The 18,423-nt window shown below is 32.6% G+C and overlaps 1 protein-coding gene across 1 annotated transcript; it reads right to left on the minus strand.

Moving 5' to 3' along the window:
• Positions 1-9,410: 9,410 nt before the first annotated feature.
• On the minus strand, positions 9,411-11,862 carry LOC149545819 (LOB domain-containing protein 1-like). Its single transcript, XM_089794490.1, has 2 exons — positions 11,698-11,862; positions 9,411-9,829 (listed from the first exon to the last, which is right to left on the minus strand). Exons 1-2 carry the CDS (start codon positions 11,857-11,859, stop codon positions 9,608-9,610), a joined length of 384 nt encoding a protein of 127 aa, XP_089650616.1. The 5' UTR covers positions 11,860-11,862; the 3' UTR covers positions 9,411-9,607.
• Positions 11,863-18,423: the final 6,561 nt, after the last annotated feature.

An 18,423-nucleotide genomic window follows, 5' to 3' on the forward strand; every position in this document is an offset into this window, starting at 1 on the left:
ACTTTATCAGTCCCCTTGAAGTTTGTCTCAAGGATATCCCATGCTTCTTTTGCATAATTTGCTGCTGCAATTTTTAGAAAAATTGTCTCTATCATTGCTGCTTCAATAAGACTTAATGCCTTTGCATCTTTCCTCCTTGACTCTTTCAAATGAGTCTTCTATGCATTTGTGAGAGTAGCATACTGAGTTGGATTTGTTACATCATTGAATCCATTGACCACAAACTCCTACAAATCATTTGCAACCATTATGGTCTTCATCTTCTTTGCCCATGTATCATAATTTTGCCCATTGAAGGGTGGTGGTTGCTACCATATCTTTCCTGCATCTTCTGCCATGTCAAATATCCCAAGAAAATAAATGCCCTAACTCACTTTGGATGTGGGGCCTCAAAGCTCTGATACCATGTGAGAAATAAAAATTAAATTTAACTCACAACTCAACCCTAAACCTAAAAAATTTTACTTGGCACTCACAATTGCCAAGTGCTAGTTTTGCTCGGCACGTGAATGTGCCAAGTGGAAATTTTCTCAGCACCAACAGATGCCGAGTGATAGGTAGCAGGTGCCGAGTGAGTTCGGCACAAAGAGGAGCTTGGCACTTGAAGAAAAATGCTCAGCACAAGAAGAGCTCGACACACACACAGGAAATGCTCAACACTAATGGATGCTGAGTGAGCTCAGCTCCAACTAAGAAAGAGGATGCCGAGTGTTCTATTTCAAACTTAAAAATTATAACTTAGGAAATATTTCAACATGAATGCTTTCACCATTAAAACCAAAAAGCCAAAGCTTTAACCTTTCAACAAAACTTGTCAAATGCAATGAATAGAAGAAGAAGAACAATAGATTAAGTATGCTCCTTTCTTTCTATTCAATCTTTCATTAAATTATTACAAAATTTGGGAGCATTCGGCTTCAACCAAAAAACCCTAAAATAACCCTAAACTGATAATACTTCAAACTTCAGTAAACTTTTAAACCTACAACTCTAATGGCTGCATACAATGGTGCTTGGAGAAATTACTGCTTCAACAGGACAAATCCAAACAACAACAAACTTACTAAGTGAGGAGGGGAAACAAGTGCAACTACAGGCACAAACTTCTTTCCTTCTTCCTTCTCTGCTCAGCTCTACAACTTCTCTCTACTCTGCTTGATCTGCAAACTCTGCTAATGAATGAATGAATGAAGAAACATTCCCTTTTGTCACATTCCATTTTCCCCCTCATTTTTTATTTCAAAAATCTCACCCACCGCATTTATGTTTTCTTTCTGTTCTGCTAGTCATTAGGTGGTAGGTGGGCATTTAGCTCCAGGGGCAAACGTCAACTGTCGTATTTAATTTTCCAACAATAAACATATGAATACCAGAATTGACTTGAACATCCAAGAATTTAGAATAGAGAACAACAACAAAAAATGTGAATAATCAAGATATAAATAGAGAATGCAATTAAATCTATTTTTGGCTACATTGATCTCTCCTTCACCGATTCTCCATTCTCAAAATCCTCTATTACCAATACTACTCTACTACTCCCTCATTCTCAGTTTTTAATATAAAAATATTTTCAAATAAACTGATAACTAACTCAAATAACTATCTTTTTCTAACTTCCCACAACCGATGCTAACTTATTCTAATTTCCCTATTGGTTCTTCATGACCGGTTAGGGAAATCTCTAAAAACATTTAAAATTTATTATATCTTAATTACTAAAGTCTACCTGATTCTTTAACAACCCTTAAAATACTAAGACCTCTACCCAATCCAAATGGTTTTGAATGTAGGATGCACTTGCATCAATAAGTTCTTGTCCTTTTCCCTTTGAAGTGGGAGTAGTTGAATCCTTGGAAGTACTTGGCACTCGATTTTTTTTTCCCTGACTAGGTTTTTCAAATCATCAATTCTCTTAGTCTTGCAATGATGCTCATCATGATTTAGCTTCTTGAAATATGCATAGAAAAGTTTATCCTTCTTTTCATTACTTTCCTTCTTGTTGGAAGAAGAATTGCCTTCCATTGAGGAGGATTGTTGTGTCTCAGATTGTGATTTTTTCTACCACTAATTTTTCTTGTTGTTGCTTGAACTTCTTCCTCCTTGACTTGAGTGGTTCTCATCACTAGCCACCAATTTTTTGGTCTTTGATGACATGAGAAGTCCCATATCTATCAAGTGGCATTGTTCAAAAGTTAACATCTCTCCAAATGCATCAAATGTAGGCTTTTAAAAAGCACTTCCCATGGTCAACCTATGAATGTTATAACTCAAAACAAAGGAAGCATACTCTAAAGGTATCCTCTTCAAGATGTGATGAATCAACTTATCATCCTTCATGGGATTACCACAATCTTTAAGTAGTGCTCTAAACTCAATGGCTTTGTTAATATAATCTTCAATTATTTCAAAGTTCTTCTGATTTGATAGAAGTAGGTCATCCTCAATTTGGTATCCCTTTTCCTCATCCACCTTACCATATAGTACTTCAAGTTTGTCCCAAGTAGGTTTGGCTTCCTTGAAACTAGAAATGTGGAAGAAGAGATCTCTATGTACACATGTCCTGATAATTATAGAAGCTTGTTAGTCTTTAGTTCTCCAATCATCGAGTGTTGTGGCATTAGTGGGTTTTGCAATTGAACCATCAACATAAAGATGTAGACCTTTTCCATTAATCTAATCCATACAATATCTTTCCATGTAGAATAATTGCATGAAGTTAGAAGTGGATATTTAGGTGAACCCATGATGCAAAAAATGAAAATAGCACACAATAGAGACACAAGAACACAATACACACCCTCCGTTTTTAATCAATCAAAAGACCCCCACAAAAGAAATTTTTTTTGACACTTTATATGTAGTGCATGTAAAATAGGCCACTTGTCAAAATGTACAAAGTGGACTTGTAATTTTTCTATTTACAACTACCTTTTGAGACTCAAATCTATCACTAAGCACCATAGCTTAGATGTACAACAAGTCTAAAAATTAATCAAAGCAATACAATGTAGAAATAATGCTAAGGCTGAAAGTGGTATTTTTGTCCACATAATCCTATAATATGATTAGTGATTTGGAAAGCAGACAAAAAATAATGCACTTTCATAAAAAATGAAGCCTGAAAATGTGTCTAGACGAGCCTGTATGGAGTATTTCAAGTTGTAAAAGGCAAGATTGAATAGGTGTAGTTACCAAAAATGAAATTTTTTAAAAATCCTTGTACAAAAGAGAAAAAATAACACCACCTCTAAAAGGTTAAGGAAATTCTAACCAAAATCAAAAAATATTGCACCTGATTTGGAGTTTGGATTGCTGAGTTATGACCTCCCACAGTTAGACTATGAAATCAAAGCTACATCTAGAGAGGGGTCTAGGTAGAAAACTGGGAGCTTAAATTTGATTATGAAATGACCATCACAACTATTTTAAAACTCCTAGGAAAGATGGTCAGATGACAGTCAAATTTAATGTTGTGTTTGGCTAATGTCAACGAAAAAAGACTCCTCTATTGATGTGGTTGTTTAATAGGGCATATGACTGACATGTGTTCTACAAAAATATCAAAGGTATATTGACATGTACAATGATAGAAATGCCTATGTGGCAATCTGCATAGTCACTGAGCTGGCTATCCACAAGGCCAAGTTGCAGAATGGGTGCCTACATGGAGGTCTGGTGGTTGAACCACATGGTGGATCATCTTGTAGACAGGTGGTTCTTCCCATAGCTCGAGGGACACTACATGTGACTATTTACGAGGGTCACCAAAATTGGAGTGCTACCATTCAAGGAGGTGAAATTGTAGGCTCACAAAATTGAACCAATTGTAGGTGTTGGATTGGAAAATTGTTGCTAGAATATTTTTACAGTATTGTTGCTAGAGTTATCATGTCAGGGTCTAGTCAGTATTTTGTGAAGGCCAAAGTTTGTTTCATGTTGGGTAGGGCTATTTCACATAGTCCTACATTGACCCAAAATAGAAACTCTATAGAGTTTTTAATAAAAGGGTCATAGTTGGTAAGAACAAAGTACCACAGAGGGTTGTTGTTGGGTGGTTATGTGGTGCCTACCAGAAAATTGAAATGTGGCCAAAAATTGTAGTGTGAATTGCTATTATTAAGCTAATGTCAAATAAAAGGAATCTTTTGTGCAATGTCAAATAAAAAGAATATTTCTCATAGGGTATAGGGCTGGGGTGTCATTGCCTGATGCCTATATAAAAAAATAAATTTACTAGCCCAACTGGGCTGAAAATAAATTCTAAAAATATATAGAAATATTATGACAAAAATATAGAGAAATTAAATAATAGATCTAAATAAAATTAAATTGTAGATCTAAAAGATCATACTCAAACTTGCAAATCGAGCCTTCAGGTGCCAATTTGCAAAAGAAAATTTTCCACAAAATAGACTTTGGCCTAGGGTAAGCAAATTTATAGACAATTTTTACATAATCATTGTTTTAGACATAATGGTATGGTCCATTCTGGCTCTAGACTCTCCCAATGACTACAATACTCTAGATTTTGGTCGAGATGCTGAAGCAACAAGATGGTCTCGAATGACTATGTGAAGAGAAATTATCCAAGCTCTAATACCATGTAAGAATTTTCCTTAGGGAAACATTCATCCAAGATTAAAAAACTCAAACACAAGCACAAAAGTAGACCAAAAAGAGTATGATTAGAATATTGATATGCATTTGATTCAATGTGAAAGTACGTGAGGTGTGCCTATATATAAAAGCCTCTGAGATGCATCTAGAATGCATAGGAATTAGCAACATGATAAGTCATACAACTAGGCACATGTCCACTGGGTGTGGATTATCCTCCATTAAGTAAAGGAGTAAGTGTGATGATGAGAGGATAAGCCTACAAGGGTGTAGCATGCAAAATAATGTTGTAGACACCATGTGCCTATATATAAAGGCCTCTAAGATGCATCTAGAATGCATAGAAATTAGTAACATGATAAGTCATACAACTAGGCACATGTCCAGTAGGTGTGGGTTATCCTCCATTAAGTAAAGGAGTAAGTGTGATGATGAGAGGATAAGCCTACAAGGGTGTAGCATGCAAAATAATTTTGTAGGCACCATGTGCTAAATTAGGAGTGGAAAGAATTATGTTGTCTACATGAGAACTCAGTTAATGATGTAAACTCCATTGTTGTAGACACCATGTGCTGAATTAGAGTTACTTATTTCTGTGTTGTCAACATGACAACTCATAAAAGTATGCAAACTCCTAAGTGTCTCACCAGATAAATAATAAAATAATGTATTAACCTAAGTATACTTAATTAAGTGTAAATAGTAAATATGTATTTACACCAACATAAGAAAAGTATAGATTTTCTCAACTGAGGATAGAAAGTTACCCTATTCATTATTTCTTGATAAGTAGCAAGTGTATTTTTTAGTCCAAATGGCATAACTACAAACTTAATATGGCCACAATGCCATATAGAAGTTGTCTTCTCAATGTCCCACTCTCTAACTCTAATCTAGTGATAAAATGATCTCAAATCTATCTTTGAGAAGAAGCAAGTTCCATGAAGCTCATCTATCAACTCATCTATCCTCTAACTCAATGATGTGCTTAATAACCTTGTCAGGTGGTCTACCTAGTGAAATGTCACTAAAGACCTTAGAGCGTCTAACTCTAAGCTCCTGAATATCAGGAGGATATATAGTCTTGTGTAGTCCCTCCTGTAGTGGCATTAACATTCACTCTACTTGATCATGTCGAATCAATCTAGACATCCTTTGAAAAGAGACCATTCTAAAATCATTGTCCCTGATTGCCATAAGAATCTATGTCTTCCCATTCACTTTAAGCCTCATCTCCATGTCCTTGAGTTTAATAGTGAACTCACCAATATCATGCAACCAACTCATTCCAATAACTATATATGGATATCCCATAGACACAATAAAGGAATTTTCCTTATAGTCATAATTATTAACTTCCAATGGGATTCTAGTGATGTTATGATCACAATTGAGGACATAGCCATTAGCTACCCTCACTTTAATTCCCCCAAACACCTCTATTTGTATGCCATGCTTCTCCACCAACCTAGCATCAATAAAATTATGAGTGGCATTTGTATCAACCAAAGTTATAACTCGATGTCCAGCAAGTACTCCTCTCATTCGAAATGATCCCTCCTACTTAATACTAGTGAGATGAGCTTCCCTAAGTTTCCCATCTATTTGCCCATCCATCGAATCCATTTTAGATAAGATTTCAGCCTTGTCTTCCTTTTCTTCACCATCTATTTCCTCTATATCAAACTACTAGTCTGAATTATCTGATTTTGATTCCTCATAGTATGCCCACATAATTCTATTAGCTTTGTTGTTCAGTCTAATAGAATAGTCATGGTTTGCATCATAGGGTCCCTTAGAATAGAAACATAATATTTTCTTCCTCAAATCATTTAATGTTTCCCTGTCAAAAGATGCTAGAGTTTTATCTTTCAAATCATTTTAAAAATCATTCAATCTATCTTTTTATAAAATAGTTTGTTATCATTACTAGAAGATGCTCCTTTGGACTAAAATTTTTTTGTTGGGATTTCAAGTTCCATACTTCTTGCCTTTTTTATAGCTTCCTACAAAGAAATGGGATCAAACACATTTATCTAACCTCTCAGTACTTTGGATAGGCCCTCAATGAAAAGAACTATCAATCTGCACTTTGAAATGTTTAGCACTACAACTACGAACCACTGTAATTCACCAATGATATACTTTAGGTTGCTTCTTTGTTTTATAGCTATGTTAATTCTTATAAGTAAACCTCTTGATCTTTCTTTTCAAATATTTCAACCAACCTATCCATGAAGTCCTAGTACTCTATCACCTAATTATGCTAGAGTGTTACCATACCAAGGAACCACCAATCACTTGTTACTCCCTCCAAATGCAAAGTGGCATATTTAATAGCTTCAATCTTTGTCATTGGCCTCAATTCCAAGAATGTTTCAAACATATGAATCCAAGCTTCAGATGTCATCTTACCACTCCCATCAAATGTAGGCAATTTAAGCTTGCCTATAGCTCTCTTCGGCTCAATATTTTAACCCTTAGCCCTTCTATCCTATCTGAGTGACCCATAATATACTCTCCTCTAATTTACGAAGTGTTCAAAGGTCATCCTCTCTTAAAATTGTTGTGCCAATAATTCCAATTCATCATTTGTAGTCATAAGGATATCTGCAAATGTCTCATCCTCAACTTCCTCTATTGGTTCTTGTACTGGTTCTTCTCTAACAAAAGTAGGATGTGTGGCTTGTCTGCTATTCTAGAAAGAGTTCTATGAGTTCTAGGTGATCCCACTACACTCTTATTATACCCTTGTTCCAAATTCCATTTGTCACATGGCTTCATCTGCTCAACCATGGTAGTGAGTGCCTACAATGCTTGAGCCATTTGCTATTGTCCTATAACCATTTCTCTGAAAAATTCTCTTATTTCATGATCCTCATTCCTATTGTCTCTTGGTGGTCTAGGCTCTTAATTATCACCCATGGTGTCTAGCTCCTAGATAAAATCTTGTTCCCTATCAAAAAAAGCTTTCTTGATAGTGAAAAATCTATGAGAGCCAACCCGAGCTAACTTGTGATTGTTAAACCCTTATTATGTAATATCCCTTGCCCAAACTAACTAATTTTAGCTCAAGAAATATTTTCAAACACTTGTATGCTACCTTTTAATGCTATGAAATTCACAAATGATATTTCAATGCCTCTTACAATGAACTAATATGCAAGTGTAGTTCTTTTGATATTTTCAATGCATACACATGGAAACTGGATATGGAATGCATACCTGCAACCCACTAATATTTTGACAAACAATTGACATACAACTATCATGCTGATCATATATGTTATTAGATGGACATTTCGTTAAATAAATGGTATGCAACATGTATCTCCTTTATTGAATTCATTCTCATGTGCAATGTTGCTATGAGTTTGCTAAGACAAATAGCTTACAATAATGACTTCAATAATGCCAAAATCTAATTATAAATTATCACATCAAAATCATATGCCTTAAAAAAATTATAATGTTAACTACTAATAGTTACAAGAGAAACCCGATAATAGTGATGCCAAAGGATGGAGATGAATCAAGCATAAGTACTATAGCACAACATTGTTCTTTCATATTGTAGTAGCCAAAAATAAATGTATGCTCTAATTTAAGCACAAATAGAACACCTAAATTGTAGCTCTAGAGAATACCAAATTCATTGGATATTTGACCACCTCAAATGGTTGCAACACTAAAGAGTTGATGTTCTCCAATGGCTAAATAAAATTAGAAACCTTAGTTTTTTTTGCAATTTTATATCAAATACAATTCAAAATAATTAGAGGATTAGCAATAAAGCTCTCACCTCTATTTATTCTTTCCTTCACCCTTCTAGAAGGAAGTAAAATATTATTTAATTGTATTTGCTAGAAGCTTCCCCCTTTCCAATACAATAATTAGTTGTATTTCTAGAAAATGCACTCTCTAGAAGCTTCCAATACAATAATTAATTATGCCTCTAGAAAACTAAATTAATTAAATATAAAGTCAACTTTTAATTTTAATTTATTTAATGACTTTATAGGAAATCAATTTAATAGTTTCTCCTTATTTCTCCACTTATCCTTTAGAGAATGTAAAGGCTAAGAGCTCCATTGAGATGTTAAAATGATGGGGACATTACATTTAATAAAGAACAAAGATAGAATTAAATCTATCTTATATAATTAATAGAAATCATTTTGCAAAATCATAAATATAGATAAATTTTAAATCTATTTTTTTGACATAAAGAAATGATTAAATAAACATGTTATCAAATAATTGGAGTTTAACATTGCTACTATCATATGGTTGTATATAGGTATTATGTTGGTCCTTCTAGCACAACATAGTATAATTAACATATTGTGTTTTTTAGTTATATTTCTTTAAGTTGTGTCCTTCTTTCTATATATTCATTTTCATACAAAATTATAAGATTATATTTATCAAACATATTGTCCAAACTTAGATATTGTAAAGAATTGAAATTGAATAATATTGAATAAAATATGTTATATAATCTGTAAAGTTTTCATAGTACATTCTAATTATTAATCAAATTAGTTTCAACATCATAGATGGAATATAGTTCCATAGTAACATGTACACAACATTTGAAGGTTTAATTTTCTAAATTGTGGTTATTATAACAATTAGAAGGAAGCCCAAAATTTGATATTTATAAATCCAATAAAAGTGCAAATGACTTCAGAAAAATATCAATATATACTATCATTATATTTTAAAAATATAATTTTCGTTAAATATCCCCAATATTTTTATCAAATATTATCTCTATATAACTTTTTATTCAAACGAGGACAAATAATTATTATATTCAAATCAATGATAAATTTACGTGATTGATTAGTTTAGTTATATGTGTTCTGAAGAAATGGACAAAAGTCAAGTGATCTTGATGACTCTGTATATCCCGAAATAGCTTCCCCAAAATCCACCGATTCACTTAGTTATGTTTGATATTTTTTGGTTGCATATACTGAAGCTAACGCGATTTATTTTGCAAGAGGATTACAAGATCACCATATTGAGCACAGATATTTAGGAGCTCTTCATTCTTAGCTAACAATTCAGATTCTAACTCAGCTTTCTGGATTTTTAGTTCCTCAACTATACTAGCGGTTCCTTGGATGGGATTCTTTACTCTTGCACTTGCTTCATGTACTAAACTATTTACGGCACCATCCCTTTGATCAAATTCCAAATCCTGAAAAAACATAAAACAAATATATGAGTCTCATAATCAAACAAATATGATGAGCTCACTTAATTGGTTCGTTGTAGTTTCATCTTGAATCAAATAAAATATATTTAAAAACTAAATATTTATACACATCAGTAGAATAACTCATAGACTATGTCTTTAAATGGATAGACAATATTAAGCAGGTTGATTAAGTACAACTGAAATGTCTAAATTGATCCAATCAATAGTATAGTTGGTCAGATGTAATTTTAATTCAAACTTCAAATTAATTTTTAAAATTAAAAAAAAATAGTACTGAAAAAATAATCATGATAAGAATATTTTTCATTCATAAAGTAATAGAATATATTACTATATAAATTGACTATAAAGTAATACAATATAATACTATATAAATTGATTATAAATTTAAAGTGAATTCAACATAAAAGTATATAAATAGTTAGAGAGCAAAATTAACTCATATGACATAAAATGGAAACCATTTAGACATTAGATTCAACATATGAAAATAGTCTTTTGTTTATAAACATGTATGAGATTTTATTTAATAATTTCTTGGATCACAAATGAGATTAATTGTTTAGATCCCAATATTTCTCAAATATTTGATAATATCAAGGAAGAATTTATTTTTAAATGCAAAGTGTTTAGGAATAATATTTAAAATATTAGTGAGTGTAAGATTGTAATAAAAATAGAATAATTACAAATAGTTTTTTCAAATGCAAAAAGTAAATTTAACTTAAAAAAATATTCACAAGCTTTAGCCATTGATAAATTTTATGGATTTTAACATTTATATTATCATTTGTATTTAAAACATATTTACATAGATTTTTGAATCTATTTATATTACTTACCTTAATAATTTGGTTTAATAAAAGATAAAATGAAAAATGTTAATTTAAAATTTTACTATAATACAAGCTACAAGTAAAATATATGCACAGTGATTTTTTAATTGATTTCTAAGCATACAAATTTAGCATATAAACAATAGAATAATTAAACAGTTAATTTTTTTTTAAAAAATTATGATTAATAGCTTTAGCCTACTCCAAATACAATAATATCAATTCTAAAATATCAAAACGAAATCTTCTATTTTCAATAAATTAGAATAATTACAATATTTGAAAAATATAGATAAAAATGAAAAAATTACCATTTCATAAACAAATATTAAGAAATGAATGGAAACCATATTGTACAATGTGAATCTTACATCAGGCACAAACAAACTATTTCAATTTTTGTAATAATAATTAATATCACTTGCATATGGAACGTTATGTAACCTAGGTTACCGAGTAAAACCCTAACCCAGATGAGCAGTTTAGGGTAAGAAACCGATTACGGTGCTGTTTATCACTTGCTCTTCTGGTATGAATCTTATATAACAGGCAACGAAACCATTTCTTTCGTTCTTTTTAAATTTTTTCGCATTGTGAGGAATGCTGATATAGACTAGCCCACATGAAAAACAAAACAGCAACAAGTTGGTAACGTAAGCTATTAGATGCGTCAAAACAATTCAGAAGGTACAGTTCAGATCAACAATTTCATGAAGTATTTCACCGGTTATTCTTTAATCTAATCTTCCATTAAAGGACTAAAAAGTTCATGAAATATCTTGAACTATTGAGCTATTGATTTGTATTTCAATTTTATATTAAAAAACCAACCATCCAAAGAATGAAAACAAATGTTTCCAAAAACAACAGAGGAATAAGCAACAATTAACCCCAATACAAACTTAGATGAAGGAAAGCTGATTGACATTCACAAGCAAGTAATATGATTTCAAAACTACTAAAGTAAAAATCACTGAGATAATATTAAAACAGGTCATGGTTAAGAATTACTTGAAGCAGTTCGATGATATAGTTGATTTCATAGACACTCTCCACGATTGCGAACTTTTCAGGATCATGTGAAGGAAAATGGGGAGCCAAGATACATTTTCGTGAACATTTCTTACGTTGGTGCCTACAAGCAGCGCAGGATACAATCTTTCTTTTACCCATTTCTCTGACGACTAATAGTTTTTACAATGGAGTTCTATTATTTATATGACAATCGTAATTGTACCGACAATTCCTTGTTTTATCCAGACCAATTGGTTTTTCGTTTGAACAAAAAATTCAGTGACACCATTGAAGTGATATATTTCCCGCTTGATGTTGACAGTTGTTCGGCAAGGCCGGAGAAAAGACAACAATGTTGAAACGACCAGAGATATTTGACACAAACGTAAGCCATGCTTTCCATGGATTCCATTAACAACGTCACCATATTACATATGGTGTCAGAAATTGATTTGCGTGAGTGGTCATACTTCGGCATAACAAAGAAAGTATGATATTCGATGCGAGAAAAAACGTAGGCGAGGGAGACATTTAAAAAGAATAGGGGATCTATTCACACTAGCGTTTGATATTTGTCAATTCAAGACTTAACCATGACTAAAGCTTTATTGCCGCATTGTAGCTGTAGAACACGATTAAGACTTCTAGGAGACCATGAAAGTGGAGATTTGTAACAAAATTAGGAATAGTGTGAAGAGCATTAATGAGTTGTTCTAATTAATTTCATACATTCTAAATTATTAAATCGTTTAACAAATTGATAAGATGTAATGGAGAATGTTTTGGTGGTAAATTTGTTTGAATATGGTATCATATTGTTGCTATTGGAAAATAGGTCATTTCTTAGTATGTTATCTAAGGCTGTCATTATATATCTTTTACTTGGTAGAAGACTATATTCAAATTCTTCATTTTGAGCCTTGGTTCTTTGGCAAGCAACATCTAAAGCTAAATTGTCCAAGTTTTAATCCTAGAATCATATATGTGATATTAATTATTATTTGTCTTCCTAGGCTCTTACTACAATTATACAATGGAATGATTATTTTTGTTATTTCAAACTCTTTTATCTATTTTCTTTCTCCTGATATGTCTATTAAACATAAGATCTCACTAATATTTATCTTCCTCTACATGATTTTCATGCTTAGCACAACATTACTACATGCAATTAAGTTAAAATTTAGGTCATACACTTGGATGTAACCTCTAGAATATGAGATATTGACACCATTTTTCCATCAATATTCCTCTAAAATCATCCTAGTGATGCATGTGCATGTGATGATCATGAGAAGTCTTCCATGTCTCAAAGGAAAGTACAACTAGAATTTATGTTTGGATCTCACAATATCTAACTTCTGTATTTTATTATAGAGAGCTTTTGTTCTTCGTTTATGCTAATGAAAAAAAACCTTTAGTCACATGTAGTAAAAGTGTTTCTTGAATATCATACATTGGATGCTTTTGAGCTCTTCCTTGAATTTTGGAGTTGTCTTGTGCGAGAATGATGCTAACATTAAAAAATTTCACGGTGTCTCTACAAATAGTGTTAGAACCTTCTTCCAAACTTATCCTTAACATTGTTCTCTACTTAGAAATGAAAATCTTTCACATTGTATTTTTTGCCTCTTGTAATTGAAAGGTTGTGGTATCCCATATTGATACTTTGTGCATGTAATTTTTTATTGCTTCATTATTATTTTTTTCATAGAGGTTAGCATGAGTGTTCAAGAACCTCATCTTCTAGGTTCTTTAGTCATGTTGTAATTAGCTTCTTCTCTTTATCATCATTGGTTAGGCGACCTACTAAGAGAGCTCCAAAAGTGGTTTATGTAGGAGAATATTTAAAAAGTAGGAATAAATTTTTCAAAGACATAGTTTAGACATATGCAACTAGAGAGGTGGTTAAAATTAGCTAATGTAGTCTAGATAGTATTTTCTACCATACAACTATGAAATGATCATTCTCTTTTACGATGCCATGGGAATAGTTTTGGGCACAACATGGGATTTATGGCAATTAGCAATTTGGAATTAAAAATTAATGTTTCTAAAACTTGGACATTCAAGTCCCTACCATTTGTCAGCTTAGCTAGCTATAATAGTTAAAGTCACTATTTAATTAATTTTAACTAGGAAACCATCAAAGATAGATAAATATATGAGAACCATAAATTTACACAAAGATTGTAATGAGGGAAAAGATATGGGGTAATAGCTCGTTATTTTAATATTAAAAGGATGCCAAAAAAAGGGCTGACTCATAGAACAAAATGCTATAAAATAGCTAGAATTCAAAAACATCACATTCCTAGCCTAGCCTCTTTCTTAATATTGAAAAACCCTGAATCAAAATATCCCATAATCTATATCCAACACTACTAGTAACCATAATTAGAAGCATATTTTTGACATATTAGTCAAGTTTGTTATTAGTGACATGCACTTATTTAGATTGTAAGTATCTACCAAGCTTATTGTATAATTAATAGTGTTAACCAAGCATTTTAGTTGTTACCAAGCTCTACAATTGCTCCTAAGTTCTTTGGACAAACTCCAATGTATATCGAATAGTTACAACTATTGTGAAGATTATTAGTGTAAATTGATCATCTCAGTCTATGCCAAGTTTACCAGTAGAAACTAAATTGTGCAGTTTTTAGCAAGTTCATAGTTGATATAATGTGAGTCCAATGTTAACCGAGCTACTCAATATTAGCCAAGTGATTCAGTTTATACTGAGCTCATAATGGAAGCATTGATTGAGTGAGGCGGTGTGAATCAAGTGATTCCATTTATATGCTGAGTTTTATAGTATTCATCAAGTCACTACTATAAAACGAGTTCAAGACTACTTGGAAGTGATTGGTATGGAATAAGCTTCTATGTCTACTAAGTGCATGACGATGTCAAGCATTGATAGTGGATCCCAAGTATCAAAACCTCACTAAATCATTCATTAGAACTTGAGTGTCTACATTTGAGCTGACTTAGTAAAATTTGTGAAAACTTATATTGTGGCTAATTTTGTAATTATGTAATTGGATTGATATATATGTAATATAATGAATCATCTCGAATGTATTTGTGGAATCAAAAAATGATGTAATGTAATTAGCATAGAACTACAAAAGTGTGAATTTCAAAGGCTACAATAGTATAAGGAGCATCAAAGATTCATCAATCACAAAAAGTTGATTTATACACTCAAAGGAATCTCACTTAGCAAACCAAGTTATAGATCAGAGATCAGCTAAATGCTTTAACAAGGTAGACCTAACAGTCTTATGTATATCTCTTTACAGAGTGCACACTTCATTGTATGTTTGTAAATCCTTTTGCAAAGTGGACTTAGCAGACCTTATTACTCCTTATAGGGTAGATCATAAGAAGTGATCAATATAAGCCTTTAACTAACCAACTTTATACTATAGTAATAAAGCTTGTAGGCATCATCCCCACCCCTATTTTACTTTGTATTTGAAATGTTTTTGGGTCACCAAATCTTATTTCAAAATGTTATGTATTCTTTCATGTTTTTAGTTTCTTATGCAATTGGGATGAAAATTTTTAGAAGATACTGATTCATCCCTCCCCTCTCAGTAACCTAACATGTCATAATATTTCCAACAATTGGTATCAGAGCATTATGGTTCTCAAAGAAAAGTCTAATAGCCTGAGAAAAGATCAAAGGCCATCGAGATATTCTCACTTGACAAGGCTATTGACAATGAGAAGCTAGAATTGGAAATGGCTATTTTCCAGCTCAAGAAAGTAAAGGATCAACTCTCTCAATCCCTAAAAAGAAGAAAAGGTCTTGCAATTAAAATGAATGATCATCTCTACATTGAAGAAAGAATTGAAGACCTTCATTCAAGTAGCATAGATGAAGCTACTGAAGCAATCAAGGAACTCCTAGAAAAGAATGGTTCACTACAAGAGGAAGTAAGAAAACTAAGAGGAGAACAAGAAATTTAATCTATAAGACTATGTGAAGTCATGGAAGAGAAAAATAATATAATAAAAGATATAGAAGGATAAGAAAATGCGATTCAACTTCTATCTCTTCAAAAAGTTGACTTCATAAACAAGCTCTCAAATGCAAATGAAGGAATCCTACATCTAAGGTTAGAAGATGAAAGATTATAGATTGATCTAAAGTTTGAAACGCAAACCAATGAAAGAATTCTAAAATCCCAAGTAGGCATGAATCAGTCGAATGAGCAAAATCTCTATAGATAGAAAGGAAAAGTAGGAATTGGATACATAGAAGAAGGAAAAACATCCAAGCAAGTAGCTTAAAAGAATCAAAGACCTACTTGCAATTACTATGGTAAGATAGGTCATACATCAAACAAATGTTTGAGCAATGGGAAGGCAAAATTCAATGAAAAGTGCTACAATTTTAATCAGCATGGTAATAAGGTTAATACATGCAAAGAGAAACCAAGATTTGAAGGGTAATGTCACAAATGTAATAAATGTGTACACTAGTCATTAGAATGCAAAACCATGATATTGAATCCAACAAAAAAAATTGTAAAAGCTATATCTGATTGGGACTACAACACCTAATGCAGATTTCATTATTGTGGAGAATTTGGGCACATTGGAATGAATTGTGTAAAGAATCATTTGAAGGAAAGGGATACTACTAAAAGATGTTTCATTTGTATTAAACTTGGTCATCTTACCGAGAACTACAAGAATATTGAAAGAATTGAAGATGAAAAGAAGTCAAAGGCTGATAACATTAAAAAATAGATGAGACAACAATGGGGTCTAAAGCCTACCAAGAATGCAAATCCAAGTGGTGATGAACAATTCACTCAAGATTTGAGCAACTCCACCATTTCTACTTGATCTCCCAAAGGATCATCCAAATTGTGATACTAAATGAGACATTAGACATCAACTCTAGTGAGTAGGATGAGTGATCTAAATCATTTTCCAAGATGCAAAAGGGATCACTAAATAACAGATAAAAGTTATTATTGAGCAAGGTTACGTTATTGTCTTACCAAGCAAGAATGGGTTACAGACCCTACCAAAGAAGCTCAAAAGTAACTAAGGCACATATGGTTACCGAGTCAAAAAAAATTTGTTGAGTGTAAAATAAAGTGGATGATATTATGTCAAATTGATCTATTATTTGTACCAAGCATTTATGAAAAAATTTTGTAAGAATTTGGCTTAGGCAAGAACTCACCCAAGAACTAAAGAACTCAACACAAGCACACAGTAGACCAAAATAGATAGAGTATGATCAAAATGATGATATTCATTCAATGACTACTTAGCCAACTTAAGAGTACACTAAGAGTTCCTATATATAAAGGCCTTAGGAGAGCTTCTAGAATGCATAGAAGTCAACATCATGATATGTCATACAACTAGGCACATGTCCACTAGATATGGGTTATCCTCCATTGAGCATGGGATTAAGTGAAATGATGTGAGGATAAGCCTACAATGGTGTAGCATGCAAATCAATGGTGTAGACAACATGTCCTAAATGAGGAGTATGGATAATTGTGTTGTCAACATGACAACTTACTGAATGATGCATACTCCTATGTTGTAGACACCATGTGCATAATTAGAGTTGTGTAACTCAATGAGAGTTCACAAAATCCTCAATGTCTCACCTAAAATAATAATAAAATAATGCAAAATAATAAAATAATGCATTAACTTGAGTAAACTTAAGTAAGTGTAATAAGTAAATACTTATTTACACCAACACCTCCCCTTAAGTGCAACTTAGGGGAATGCCCTTAAGCTTAAAAAACCTAGGATGAAATGCATAATGGGTCCCAGCTACTAGGCCACTTTAGGTAGCCATGTACATAATGATATTCAATCTCCCATAAAGTGGGTAAAGAGGGAAAACCTCATGGGAAAAACCCTTCCCCGAAAAGAGAGATAAATAGGGATGCATGGATGGATGGAGTAATCAATATCCCCCCATTATGACATACATCCATTATATACATAAGAGAATGATCCAATGAAGAAGCTGATCCAAGACTACAGAATGGTGCTCCTCCCCTTAAGAATAAACAATGCCAAGGGTACAAATGAGATGCTTCAGCTGTATGTGGAAAGAATCCCATAGATACGTGATGTCTCTAAAATCTGCTCAATTGGCTGAAGAACCTATCTCAAAGAATTGTCTATCTCTGCAACTGATGAAGAACCCTACTACAACTGCTGATCATAAGTATCCACAATCAGTTCAACCTATGAGGATAGATCACGTAGAGAATGAACAAGAGAGATTGATGGATCCCTCATGACAAATGAAGAAGGTAATTCTTCATCAAGAAGAAGAGGTAGATCATCAATACTATCTCCCAAATCTATCACTGAACTTGTATCTGAGAGACTGGATGTACCATGCTATTTTGGACCTATCATTGTGGCTATGTATGCATGCAGACTAAATTGATGAAGTGAGCACTCATTGTAATTGTCTATAGAATTCCACACGTCTAAATCTATTGAAGCACTATTGCTGGTGTCACTATCAGTTTCCACACTTTATGATGTGTGAAGAGGAGTAGAGGACAAGCATGGAGAACTTTCCTCAAAGTGTACATCCTTCTACACAAATATTCAATGTGTCTCAGGATCTAGAAGTTTGTATGCCTTCACACTATCTTCATAACCAATGAAGGTATAAGGTTAAGATGGCTCTACCTTGCATCCCTTGGAAGA

This window comes from Cupressus sempervirens, chromosome 7 (assembly GCF_028749045.1).
Source record: "Cupressus sempervirens isolate cs-2001-9-10 chromosome 7, ASM2874904v1, whole genome shotgun sequence".
In the NCBI taxonomy this organism is placed as follows: domain Eukaryota; kingdom Viridiplantae; phylum Streptophyta; class Pinopsida; order Cupressales; family Cupressaceae; genus Cupressus; species Cupressus sempervirens.